We start from the raw sequence: 13,415 nt of genomic DNA, 5'->3' as shown, positions 1-13,415 counted from the left end.
TTCTTAATCGACTATCTAGAGAAATATAATGTTAGGCAGACAATGGTTCCCTGCTAACACTATGTCATCTCTCCCAGAAAAGGCCAGGTCCATGTTTCGAGTGAGCGTGGCGCAGCGAATACGAAGACTCCCGTGATCTGACCAGTAGTGCTCAACATCCCTGCCCGCCAATTCAGTACTGTGGTTGGCTTGAGCAACGTTAAAAATAGCTGTCTTACTGAACTACACAGGCCTCTATACAGATGAACCATGGGTAGCAGTATAAGCATGTGTCATTATTGAAGCTTTAGTATAATTACACCTACGGGAATGTTTCATATTGATTGTGTCAGCATTTCCCTTGATTTATTCTAATGATCATGAACGACACAACTGGCATCACCATTGCCGCTGCCCGACTTGTTGGAATAACAGACGAAGCAATACGATTCTTTCAGCAACTTGATAGAAATACCAACTCTGTCTCGAAACGGGTACAGCAGCTTGAGAGCTTTTCAAGATTAGCGAAGGAGGTTGAGCTGAAACCTTCAGCTGATGACCACAACGACCAAGGACAACTCGGTCTGACAAAAAAGATATTAATTTACTGTTACAAACTCATCAGCAGAATTCTCTCTCGACTTGAATGGGTTGATAATGGTGGTAGACACACTTCTACTCAGCAAGGACTACTTGGGGTCTATGCTGAGCTGAATAATCGCGAGGTCAAGGCTCTATTTGAGGATCTGCATAGAGAGCAACTATGCCTCGTAGCTTTTCGAACTTCAAGGTATGTGCCATTTCGAAGTATCTACTTAGGGCTTGATCTAATTATTAAAAGGTTTAGACCACTCTCTTGGGCTTCAGAGTCTGATGGTCGTTCTTTGGAATATTCTCATACTTTCAAAGATCGCGAGAAAGAGTTCTTGAGCCTTTTATTCGTCACAGATCCCAGGGAAGACCGTGCATCCCTTGTATCATCAAAAGGGCCAATAGTCAAAGAAACATGTACGTGGATTACTGAAGAATCCGCATACAGGTCATGGCTCTCAGGCTCCGGTGACTCCAGGGGCCTTTATATCCAGGGCGGCGAAGGTCACGGCAAGACTATGTTGGCGATTTACCTAACTGAGCAACTGGAAAAACTCGCTGCTTGTATGTCAACTGACACAGTCTTATACTTCTTTTGCAACCACGGAAATATCAACGCCAACTCTGCCGCGGCTGTCCTTCGTGGTTTTATCTGGCAGCTTTGCAGATTACGTCTAGAACTTTTAGATCACGGGATCAAGAGGACTGTATCGGCCGACAAAGGGAACATTGCGTTAGCGACCAACTCTGTCGAAACTCTTTGGAAAATATTTACGGCCATGGTCCAGGATCCCAACGCAGGAAATGTTACATGTGTTGTTGATGGGCTTGACGAAAGTGATGAGCTATCGATCAAATCACTGGAGGAGAGGTTCATGGAGCTGCTATCTTCAGAAAATGAAGGTCGTCGAAAGTTCCGGATCCTTCTGACTAGTCGCCATCCATGCCAGCAGGACAATCTTCCTACTGGGTTTTCAGTAATCTGCCTAGACTCAGATGCACACAAGTACAACGCTCAAGATGTACATCGTTTGATCAATCATCGTGTTTCGAATATCGCACATTATCATGGCTGGTCTCAAGACTTTCAAGAACAGATGAACAAGAGCCTCACAAAAAAGGCTGGGAGCTCGTTCCTCTGGGCGAGCTTAGCGGTTTCTGGACTCAAAGGGCAAGACGAAGGCACTGCAGCACAGTATCTTGAAGATCTTGCTGGAGACATTGACGCCGTCTATGAAAGATCTCTGCCGGCCATTCCGCTAGAATTTCGCCAAAAAGCACGATCACTCTTGACCTGGGTAGCCTTGGCATATCATCCGCTGAGACTTGAGGAATTAAGCACTCTCACCAGCGATGAATTTTCAACGCCAGATACTGCTTTGATAAACACGAAAGCTTGTTTAAGTTATTGCGGGACTCTTATGACCAAGACCGAGATAAGAAGACTTGGCTCTGGATATGAAACCATAGAAACCGTTCAGTTCTCCCACCGATCAGCAAAAGATTATTTGCTGCAACCTTATGTTCTTCGAACCCCAAGCGACACAGATTCTGACTTTGGCTTCTTTCAAATCATCCCAGATAACAGCCATGAGATTCTCGCTTCTCGCTGTTTGGAAATTATGGAGGAAGGGCTTAAAGTCGAGGCTGAAAGGAAGACCTGTGTGGAGTATGCTCATGTTTTACCGTATGCCGCAAGATTTTGGTTCAGACACCTCCGAGAATGCCCCGAAAAACTTTGCAGTGAGACCTTGGCAAAAAGAGCGTTGACTTTCCTAAGTCGAAAGCATGAAAATCGAAGACTCTGGTTCTCCTATCTCTCCAAACTGAGACACAGGCGGGGAGATATATCGACCATTCTCTCGACAGCATCCGAGCATCATGACACGATTGGGGGGCTTGAAGAGATCAATGACTGTGATGTTGTATTCTTCGAACACCCAAAAGGTACGACTTCCGCAACTCAGCTCCAAGCACTCCAATTAGCATGTCTGCTTGGTATTACTGCCATAGTTAGGAAGATTGTTGCTAGCACAAGTTTTCTCTCCTCTACAGGGCAAGCCAGCATCCTCTCGCTTCACAGTTTTTCTCGAACAAGACCAAGGAGTGAGGATCGATTGATCAAGGTCCAAAGAGGTGGAACACTACAACTAAGCACAGCGGAGATCGTGGCTATGACGCCCATTGAACTTGCAATCCTCGGCGGCCACCAAAAGGTTACTTCGCTATTGCTCGACCGCTATCCCCGACGCAGTGTATGGCAGGATTCATCATTTGCTTTGGCTACTGCTATTAGTCGCTGCGATGAATATCTGGTCAGGCTACTGGTAGAGGCTGGTGCCCCAAGGATCAAAGCCTCTCGGCAGCTAGAAGGACCCATCTGCACTGCTGTGACCAACCGAAGGCTTGATGTAGTCAAGTTTCTTTGTTGCTCTGAAGTCAAGATCTGGGCGCAACCTGATTCCAAGTTAGAGGAAGTGACACAAGCCTTACTGTGTCTCTCCAGTGATGCCGATTCAAGCTCACTCGAGGAGATGCTCTTCATCAAGTATGCAAAAGTTTTACTTTGCGAGGGTGCATCTCCAGATGGCCCCAACCTGTATCGAGAAAACCGTGGCTTCAGATACTGGAAACGGGCTATTATGGAATATTTACACAGACATGGCATCACCCTACAGAATTTGGGACCATATCCCAATAGAGATACCCCTCTTATGGTATTCGTCTCTTCAATAGATAGAAGCAGCTCACTGACTGACCCAATAGAGGCTGTTCAGTTCCTCTTGGACTCTGGAGCATCTATCAACCAAACAGATCTGAAAGGCTGGACTGCATTGCATCACGTTGCCAACAAAATTGCTCTGGGTAGAGCGAAAAAGAGTTACGAAACTACAGATGACGCAGAAGAGTATCAGCTTTACAAAATCGCGAATCTTCTTATAGCAGCTGGTATTGATCAAGAGTTGGAGGACAGAGAGAAGCGCAGAGCCGCTGATATCCTGGCCGTGGTGGGAGCCCCAATCTGGAACAGAAATATTTCGGAGTATGAATCGTTTCTAAGGAGGGAACCACTAAATAGAATGGCACTTACATAGACAGCTTGATACATAGTTTCTAGTATCTAATGCAGAACAAGCCTTATTTGTCATGACCGAGACCATAAGTATGAGGTGTGATCTTCTCTATAGACTCACCACTTCTTACTGTTCATCAACCCGACAGGAAACTTTCAGTATGCATCTTCTTAGTTTTCACACATTTCACAAAGAGTCGAGGGGTTTGATAGTGGCGCTCTTACGTCTATTGTCAAAGGGGGTTGTTGAAATTGCTGGGAACGAAGAAGGAAGGCGATTAGGCCGGGAATGATAGCTTAAAAAATAAAAGTTCGATAGTTCACTCTAGTGCTGATGCTATATTAGTTTGGTTGGTAATGTCCACCGATCATTGATGGATAGCTTAGACTAGAACTAAAAACCTGAATGAAGCACGGATTATTGGTTCGTTTTATTAGAAACCCCTATCCTAATATTAAACCAGAGGGAAAGTTGTAGGTCAACATATAAATTTCAAGGAATAATGACAAGTCCATTTCCTTGATTCAACCTCTCTCAGATAGAATTGAACATATAATACACCAAGTCTTCCAACTCTGCGGTGCGGGACATGATACCCAGTAACTTATTGAACCCAAACCGACAGCCGTATTTCAAGTTTGATCAGCTTGAGTGGGCTGATAGAATTGGCACGATGACGGCACAGAATCTAGAGCTGCGGCACGCATTCGGCGCTGTCGCAGTAGCATATGTTCAGCAGCCCATCGAGACACAGGTCTGCGAATTGAGCACAGTCGTCACTAGTAGAGCATGGATAATCATTAACCGCTGCGGTGGTCGTGGTGCTTGCGGCGTCGGTAGTGGTAGACTCTTCAGCGATGGCCGTGGTAGTGGTAGGGATATCCGTAGTGGTAGACTCCTCGATGATAGCGGTGGTAGTAGTCGACTCCTCAGCAATCGCCGTGGTAGTGGTGGGAATATTGGTTGTCTCAGTCTCTGTGGCGCTCTCGATGGTAGTGGATGAGAGATCGGTAGTACTGCCAACAACAGTTGCGGTTGAGGTGACCTCAGTAGTGGTTCCAGCTAGAGTTGTCGACGGACGGCAGGGCCCTGCATTTACAGCAGCAGCAAAGACTGCCAGAGCACGTAGAACGTTGGAAGACAGCATAACGACGAGTAAAAACGAGTGACAGTCAAAACGGCGGGAAAGAGTGAATGAGTGTAAACAACAAAGAGTCAACCAAGAAAAAACGGCGGGAAGGTCGGGTTATTTACCCGTCGATCTACATTGATCTCTTTCCCCTGACCGTGTTTTGGATCTACATCTAATCACATCGTGCATATCACTAGTAAATACTATTGAAGTGGCGTTAGGCGCCATCGTGAATTTGCTTTTGCGCCGGCAGGGCTGAACACTTAACGCCACAAACTAAAAGCTCAGCTAAACGTTGAGCGATTGAACGAAATTGCAAAAGTATAAGGATCTCTCCGGTACAGGGAATCGAACCCTGGGCTCCGCGGTACTAATCCCTCAAGTTATGAGAGCGCGAAATGTTAGCCACTACACCATACCGGATGTTGCTGCTTATGATCAGGGGTCTCGTATTATGTATTCAGTTTGCCAAGCTCGACTCGCCCGTCACGATACCAGGAGTTGGTTTCTGAAGTCTGGATAATATCAAGCAGTGGCCTGCTGCCAGCTGCATGTTTCGAGGATCAATCTCGGTTTTTTCCCTAATGAAAGGCAGTCCAAAGTCAATGCAACTCAAGGTCCAAGTTTATGCCAACCTTATATCGTAGCCCAATCACTGTTCAAGTCTTCGTTGTAAGGGTAAAAGCTCCATGGCCTTGAACAAGGCTGACGGCAAGAGGGAGGATCAAGCTCCAATTAGATAGATCAAGGTGATACAATTTTATGTCCAAGTTGCTTCGGTCAGATAGAATTCAGTATATTTCACTCTGAGCAAAAGACCACACAAACTGGCAAATTACATTACTCTATAGCTAACAAAAAGCATTCTAAAAAGAATATCTATGGCTTCGGAAACAAGTCCTTGTACTGCAACAAAGCCTCCTGATATAGAATCGGCTTCCTCCCCGTCAACTTCTCAACATTATCATTCGTCTCAGCCATGAACCCAGTCGCAACCATCTCTCCACAGCACAAAAGATCACCAATACACAACTTCATGGGCAACTTTGAGAAGTCACCAAAGAAGTCGGTGGGCAATCCATGATCCAACCACCAACTCTTCAACTCCTCATCAGGAAGATCGACAATTTCTCCCTTGTACCCTGTTTGCTCGCACATCCACTTGAAAACCTCCTCGTTGGTGACGGCTTTGGGACCTGTGATCTCGTACACTTTGTTAGGTTCGCCGCGGCCTAGGAGCAGAGCGGCGAGGACGTTGCCGCAGTCTTCGCGGGCAACGTATGCGCCTGCTTTGCCGTGTGTGTTGACGAGCCAGCGATCACCGCAGAACTTCCACGAGGGTGCAAAGAGAGTTGGGATGTTATCCGCGTACAGGTAATTCCGCTGGATATTGTACTCTAAACCAGAAGCATAGATGATCTTCTCGATAAAGTGGTGATCTCTGGGAAGGAAAGGAATATCCTCCTCATTCTCAGCCTCTATACCAGCTCCACAGAACGAAGTGTAGCAAACTCTCTTGACACCACATGCCTTGGCAGCGTCAACGACAGTTTGGGCCTGACGACGTCGACCTTCACCGAAGAGCCAAGTTGAGATGAGAGACACAGCTTCAGCGCCTTGGAAAGCCACCTTGAGACTCTCGATGTCATCGTAGGTGGCAGTTACGACTTTTGCGCCTTTGTCGGTCCATGATTTGCGGAGGTCAGCGGGGATAGCTTCATCTTTGTATGTGGTGAAGACGAGTTCATCGCCGGGCTTGGCGATTTCTGTGGCGAAGCTTGCTGCGATGCGGCCGAGATTGCCGTCTGCGCCTGTGAGAACGTACTTTGGCATTGTAATAGATTGAATGACTTATAGCTAAATGTAGTACAGAACATACAGCCCTCAGCCCTGGAGCTGAAGGTCTTTCTTTTATAAGTAATCAGTATCTCCATATATTCTTCGGTCACACCATATGCAACATGAGATGTTACACCGGGCGATGAATTCCAAAAGAAGTCCTGTAATTCCGAGCTTGGCCGATCACATCAGATCCGGACCCAGCGCGGCGGTAGGGCTCCGCCACTAGTCAATAACATCAGGTCATGTCTAGAAGCGACATCTCGTGTTTCTGAAGACTAAAGAATTTTCACCGTGTAACTTTTCTATCACCAGATAAAACATGCAATTGGCGCATGTCTCCGATCTCCTTGGCACGTGCTATCTATGAAATTGTAACACATATGCTTGGTTATCCCACGCTTAAGTGATGTACGATGTTTCGCAAACATCATACCGATTGAACCTAGCGGGGCATCGAATACCAAGTTCCCGGCGGGATAGATTCCGCTCCGGGTGGGATATGTCGCTTAGAGCATCGGTGAACTTAATTTATCTACCAATTATTCATTTCTTGACCATGGAATTCGTCACGTTGTTGAGATCGACGGACTATTCGAGGTATTGCATCCTAAGTCGGTCGATGGGTTGATCACTTTCATCTTCACCGCCATGGCTGATGTCACGCAAAGGGTGGATGCTCTGGTTCTACTGGTACCTTGATAGATCAGATCATGAACTGAAAACTTCTCCATTCCGTTGTTGTCTTCATCAGCTAGCCTCCACTTTCTTATCTGACCAATCGTTCAATGTATCCAGATCTATTCAACTCTGCCCATGTTAACGAAACCTTGAGCAGCTAAATGATGTACATCCCCATCTCCTTCGAGTCCCTCTCATGATTCCAGCCCTGGGTCATATAATTCGTGATAAATCCGACCCTCTGGAAAACATTTTCAAACTTCTGAACCTCTTCGGGCTGCTTCTTCAAAATCATATCATCTGCTTTGACCAAAACCATCGCCGCATCGTCATCCCAAGCATTTCTCGTGCTCATTCTTGTTGAAAATCTGAGGCAAAATAGCTCATTACTCTTCAGGTTTCGCAGCCTCCAAAGGCTATCCGGCCTGTCAAATGGTTTTCTTGTATCATTCCCTGGTTTTTCTAACCAAACCATATTTCCGTCGATGGAAAAGGTTATAGGCATGACGCGGCCGGTGAGAAAGATGTACCCAGAGTCCACGGCTCCAAACTGGTTGTGCCCACTAAGAGGGCATGCTGTACGATCAAAATCCACGGTCACAAAGAACTTGTCAAACTCAAAGCTCTCAACTCCCCATGTCACACCACGATGAACGCTGAGCCAGCTCCAGCTCGGTGCGATGTACTCTGGTTCCTCACCCGAGTCTTTTTCATCAGGCATCCAGCGTAAATCGTTGAGCAGATCCTTCTCCCAAAGACCTGCGAGGTATCTTCCTGTAAGTTTATTAGACCACTCAGTAGCCAATCCTGCAACGGCTGGGAGGCCATCGGTTCGTTTGGTGATATTCTTTTGGGAATACTGAACAATCAAGTCTCGCCAGAGTTCATGATGTTCTATGAACTCTTTGATCTCTCCCTTTAGGGGGGCTGCGGGATTGGTAGATGAGCCTCGGTAGCTCTTTGTTCCGGTGATGAATTTGTGTCCTGTCTTCATGATTCGACGAGCAGGTACCAGTGGGTCATCCTCATGTTTCTCCAGAGCACCGCACTCGCACTCCATTGAAGAAAGACAGTCGAAGATCATCTCACTCTTGGTATAGTGGAGAATACGAGTTGCCAAGAGCCTTTCCTGGAAACACCAAGCCCTTGTCATCAAAGGATAATCATAGACCTCAGAGACCGTGGTTCCAACAATAGGGTTTGATGATCCCTTGGACCCGTTTGGGTCTGTGTTCCAACCAAAGACTGCATGCTTCACCGCCTTTCTTCCATAGATCTCAAATGGCACTCCGTCGGGAAATGATCCGGAAACTGTGACGAAAGGCTCTCTTTGAAATAAACAGCCACCAGCCCCATCAGCGGATCCAGTGGCCGCTAGTACAAGCTCTGCACCGTTATAGATGGATGCCATCTTCGCTGCTTCGATTTCCCAGTCTTGCTTGTCATCTTGAACGATGCAAAGAGAGTCTATCCAGACATATCGAATGCCCAACTCTCTCGAGATGATAACAGCATCTTGGAATGTTTTGGCGAAGCGGTCGAACGGAATGTTTCGTTTCCACTGGTCAAGAGTTGCCTTTGTTGAGATCAAGTGCTGAGTCTTTCCCCAGCAATGAGATAACGCAATATATGGTTCTGTAATCTGCTGGGTGGAGTCATCGTGAACAAAGATATGGATTCCATCATTGGTATCAGGCCCTATATCTATGACTCGCTTTGGCAGCTGCGGGTTTGATGAAGCCTCGCCTTCTGTGCAGATTGTGTGAGTATCTTTGCAAGTTTTGATCCAGCTTTTAACCCTGTCGAAAGATGACTTGGAAGTTGGATCTGGCTCGATATGGCTTGCATGTCCACCAATTTCAGCAGGAAGACTCCAGTCAGGGCGTTCAACGTTCATCGATGAGCCAATAGTTGGCCATGGGCAGGGCGAACCTATATGTGTGAGCTATCGCTATAGGCAGTGAATTGCGTGTCTTACCAGGGAGGGTGTATATCTCGAAGTTCTCAAGAACGTCTCCATCCGTGCTTCCACCGCCGGATGAAAACATGTCAAAGTCATCAGGAGGGCTCCCACGGATAAGCTTCATCCTTAAGACGTTCCCCTTACAGAAGACAATGTCCAGCCATAGCTCAGGATCACTGGGATCCACTGATCCTTTGGTCAACTTCTTCAAAGTCTCTTGGAGAAGGAAACAAGAAGGGCAACCTCCAGCTACTGTCCCAGGAATATCAGGCAGATAGACGCTGATCTGCCACGAAGCATAGTCGATGCGACCTCGCCCTGCCCAAGTAGGAGCTTCATCTAGATTACCAGCCGTAGCCGCTCTGCCTGCGTTGATGGAACCAGAATTTTCGTGCATAGCTATACCAGCCAGAGGAACAGCAGTGGCAGTCGAACCTCCGTAGAGATTCCAGCATGTTCGGCAAAGTTTCGGGTCTTTTCGAATATCATCTTCAGTATCCCCGGTTGGGTATGGTGCTCGCTTGAGGTTGAGTGAGGCCATTGTAAGCTAACCCCGCAGTGAGGGTCCTCGTGTAGTAATTGCGTATAATCAAAGGCAAGATTTGCTCAACATAACAATCGTTGAATGGTTTGGTGGTATGATCTGACTACGAAGAGACTGGTTCTGAAACGAGTTTGAGGGTCTTTTGTTTTATCTCACTTGCTTGGGTCCTGAGGTCATGTGATGCATCAGACAGCCAATCTGACCGATGCAGGAGGGTCAGCAACATTGATGAACACATACGGCGCTTTTATTCTTCACGATATGGCCTGACCTATGCAGACTACGCTTTTCTGGTCTCAATTATCAAGCTTATCCCAGGTTCAGTAGCAGAGATGAAGTCTAAGTCAGAGTAAAGCACTAGCTGTTGGGGCTCCTTGTTTGGATGTACGAATTGATATATAGAGCAAAAGAAATTTCGAATTAAGTAACCGAGATACAGCGAGCTTTGCAGAAGAGAAGCCTCAAGATGTCGGTGCAGAAGAGATTACAGAGCAAGAAGAAGAAACACAGTATCAATAACCGAATTCAAACGTTGCAGGGGAAGTTGGTCATGTCATCCCGACTATTGCCGTACCATAGGTAGTAGTTCTCAATGATTTCATCCATAGTGCAAATAGGGATGTTGAAGACACCAGGAGCCTCGATACCACTACCAGCGAGGCTATCAAGGACCTCTCGGCTAGGCTCATCTCCAAGATCAAGCTTGAAGCCGTTTTTACCACCATTAGCAGCCTTTGAATTGAGAGACCTATAAATTCAGTAAGGTATTGTTTTTCGGGAGTATATGAAGGAAGCTTACCCAATAATGACGTTATCGAGTGAGATGTCAGTGAACTTCTTGTCCTTCAAAGACTGCCATCCAGGAGGAAGAGCAAAGCCACCACAGTCAGAGTCTCCAGACTTGCTGTCACAATTGGTGTTACGATCGCGACCACCAAGGAGCCAATAGGACTTCCCATTGAAGCAGAAACGGCCGTCCTTCAAAGCACCATCATCAATCCAGTGCTGGTACATAGTCGTGAAAGTAGCTTCCTTATTCCAGCCAGGATCTTTGTCGCAAGCAACATCAGACTCTGCGATGAAGGGAATGATGACATCGGGAGAGTACTGCCATGCCATAGGGATCAAAAAGGCGTTAATGGCGCGCTTGACTTGCTTGGTGTGGTCGCCACGGTCGAGGAGCCAGTTGTCGCCGAACATGGAGGCATCAGAAATCATGGCACCGAGTTGATTGTAGCCGTCTTCGGAACCGCCAAAGAGCCACTTTTGGGTTGCGAGGACGCCGTCCTTCCAACCTTCGGTGAGGCCTTGCATTTGAGCAGTGAGACCGTTCTGGACCCCAAGCTGGTCTTGGCTGGCGAAATTGTCAGTTGAGAAATGAAACGGGGTGGTAAAACATACGCTCTGCCGTTGAGGATATCTTTGGTGAGTGTCAAAGAGTTCTTGACAAGATCATTGGTAGTATCCTTCAGCGTTCCAGCATTAGTGCCATCACTGAACTTGGGGCCGATCACTGTCCATAGTCAGTCCGTGTCCATCAATATGAGAAGAACAACATACGCTTGTTCCAAGCAGGGCCCATAACAATACCCCAAGCCATCAAAGCAATATCGATGAGAATAGCAGTAGCAAGACCTCCCTCCTTGGGAGGGACCTTGCCAAACTCTGAGGCAATGGTGCCAATGTCGTTATCACGAACGGCATCGCCAACAGCGTTCCAAATGTTGGAGTGCATCTTGCCATTGTTAGGAAATTGAGCTTCCGAGATCTTGAAATAGACTCACAGCAAAGATGTTCTCAAAGGAGTGAAGAATGAAGTAACCAGCAGGAACACTAGTAGAGTGGCACTGGAGGTTGAGATCTTCACATCCACTGCCTTCATCACTGAATGTCTCGCAGAACATGTCTTGGGGGCCGTGAAAGAAGTTGGAAACCTACAGATATCAGCCACAATACCTCTTTATGTTTCACCTGGAAACTCACATTATTAGAAAAGTGCTTCTGCTCACGCCCACCAGTAATGTTCATCTTCCACCCTTCAATAACAGCAATCCAAGCATCACCAGCATCGACATTCTTCCAACGATCAGGTCCATACAAAGTATGGTCCTTGACACCATCAGCCTCACAGTTCATAGAGCGCCAGTCGTTTGTATCCTCAGCAGGGATGGGTGCCTCGAAGGGGACTGTAGCGGTGGGCTGTGAGACATCCTCAGCTTGCTTCGCCTCTGGAACAGGAGTGATTTCGGTGGCCGGTGCATCTTGACGCTTGAAAGCGTTAGGGGGAAGAACTGGGGGGACCAAAGCGTGCTTGGGGAAAATTGCATGATTGTTTGCGGGATGGGCTGTGCCAGTAGAGGAGAGAGAAAGGAGGACCGAAATGGTCAGAAGAAGAGGTTGTATCCAGCGTGCCATTTTGGAGTCGGCCTTTTCGTAGCTTGCTTCTTATCTTTATTCAACATCATCTTCATCATGGAGTTCTCGAGCTATTATATACTCTTACCATCACTAGTTTCTCAACCCATAATATCGAAGGATCAGCAGATCAAATTCAAAAGTAAGCCCTAGATGGGCGTCATGCAACCTTTGAATTTACTCTTGAATCCTTCTGAGCTTCCTCAGCCTCACTCGGTGTTGATGTTCAGAATCATCTTGGTCCTGAATAATCCTTCTCGCTAATCTAGTGCCCGTCTCTTGGCGAGTTCACCAGTTAGAAGTGAAGATGAAGGCACGTAGTGGTAGGGGTATGTTTTGTCTTAACACAGGGGCCCAGACTTTGTTTATTAGTCCCTGCTTCATAAGGAATTCCGTTTGGGTTAGAGACAGAGCTTGGGAGATCATTTGCATGGGAATCCCTGTATGAACGATTAGGGTGAGGCAGTCTTGAAGATCCTACTTTCAAGTACTTGTGTATTAGCCTGCGTCTTGCATTGCACTTTTGACGGCATCATGCGCATCCTCCAATATGGATAGTGCGATCTTGGTTGAATCCGCTTGGGAGAAAAGTGCAACGTCTCTTTGGTTTGCACCGGGGCCTGTAAAATCAGGAACCCTTTACTCCATTTCAACTCATCATCAACCGTGGGGGGTTTCGCTGTCCAATATTGGAGAACTTAATGGCGACAGTGCTAAATGAGGATCACTTTAGCTTGAGCTTGCGGATATTTAGTGTTTATGCATAACAAAAATCAGGATTAGTTGCAACCTTATATCACAGGTTCCCTGGCGTAACTCTTCTCAGTCCTGCGAATAAGCAACTTACATGCCAATCCTTCAGGAAAGTTATCCCATATCACGGATAGAACATAAGTGATGGATATTCCCTGTTTTAGTGACCGATTCGAGCAAGTCTAGTCCTTTTTCAGAGTCTAAACCTCAATTTATTCAAGAATAACAGACTTGTGAGTTGTGTGTGAAGGATTCCCCATCCTCTAAAGCATGATTAACTGATCATAAACTCCTCAAAAGGTCTTTAATGGAATTAAACTCGGATGGTTTGTGTCAGATTCTTCGAAGGATCTGAGGCTGATATAAACGTGGCCCACGTGCTTCATCGAGTGGTCTTGGCTCTATGGACCCCACTGCCATTGTAGGGACATGGTTTTGAAGAGG

At 46.7% G+C, this 13,415-nt stretch overlaps 5 protein-coding genes and 1 non-coding gene across 6 annotated transcripts; 1 reads left to right on the top strand and 5 right to left on the bottom strand.

Moving 5' to 3' along the window:
- Window positions 1-359: 359 nt before the first annotated feature.
- FPRO_11723 (uncharacterized protein) lies at window positions 360-3,665 on the top strand (the record flags this gene model as incomplete). Its single annotated transcript, XM_031221230.1, has 2 exons — window positions 360-769; window positions 821-3,665. The coding sequence occupies 2 exons, from the start codon at window positions 360-362 to the stop codon at window positions 3,663-3,665; spliced, it is 3,255 nt and encodes a 1,084-aa protein (XP_031086810.1).
- Window positions 3,666-4,332: 667 nt separating this feature from the next.
- On the bottom strand, window positions 4,333-4,791 carry FPRO_11722 (uncharacterized protein; the record flags this gene model as incomplete). The annotated part of the gene is made up of 1 exon (XM_031221229.1): window positions 4,333-4,791. The coding sequence occupies one exon, from the start codon at window positions 4,789-4,791 to the stop codon at window positions 4,333-4,335; it is 459 nt and encodes a 152-aa protein (XP_031086809.1).
- A 318-nt stretch (window positions 4,792-5,109) lies between these two features.
- Window positions 5,110-5,199, bottom strand: tRNA. Its single transcript is given in 2 exon segments — window positions 5,110-5,144; window positions 5,163-5,199. It is a non-coding gene; the product is annotated as a tRNA-Glu (tRNA).
- A 456-nt stretch (window positions 5,200-5,655) lies between these two features.
- Window positions 5,656-6,609, bottom strand: FPRO_11721 (uncharacterized protein; the record flags this gene model as incomplete). The annotated part of the gene is made up of 1 exon (XM_031221228.1): window positions 5,656-6,609. One exon carries the CDS (start codon window positions 6,607-6,609, stop codon window positions 5,656-5,658), a length of 954 nt encoding a protein of 317 aa, XP_031086808.1.
- An 844-nt stretch (window positions 6,610-7,453) lies between these two features.
- On the bottom strand, window positions 7,454-9,800 carry FPRO_11720 (uncharacterized protein; the record flags this gene model as incomplete). Its single annotated transcript, XM_031221227.1, has 2 exons — window positions 7,454-9,228; window positions 9,275-9,800. The coding sequence occupies 2 exons, from the start codon at window positions 9,798-9,800 to the stop codon at window positions 7,454-7,456; spliced, it is 2,301 nt and encodes a 766-aa protein (XP_031086807.1).
- Window positions 9,801-10,328: 528 nt separating this feature from the next.
- FPRO_11719 (uncharacterized protein) lies at window positions 10,329-12,218 on the bottom strand (the record flags this gene model as incomplete). Its single annotated transcript, XM_031221226.1, has 6 exons — window positions 10,329-10,551; window positions 10,603-11,157; window positions 11,205-11,316; window positions 11,364-11,538; window positions 11,588-11,737; window positions 11,787-12,218. 6 exons carry the CDS (start codon window positions 12,216-12,218, stop codon window positions 10,329-10,331), a joined length of 1,647 nt encoding a protein of 548 aa, XP_031086806.1.
- Between the last annotated feature and the right edge of the window lie 1,197 nt (window positions 12,219-13,415).

The sequence above is a fragment of the Fusarium proliferatum genome (assembly GCF_900067095.1).
Source record: "Fusarium proliferatum ET1 genome assembly, contig: FPRO_scaffold010, whole genome shotgun sequence".
NCBI classification, from domain to species: Eukaryota; Fungi; Ascomycota; class Sordariomycetes; order Hypocreales; family Nectriaceae; genus Fusarium; species Fusarium proliferatum.
The sequence above is the reverse complement of the archived record's forward strand: the minus strand, read 5'-3'. Positions and strand labels throughout refer to the sequence as shown.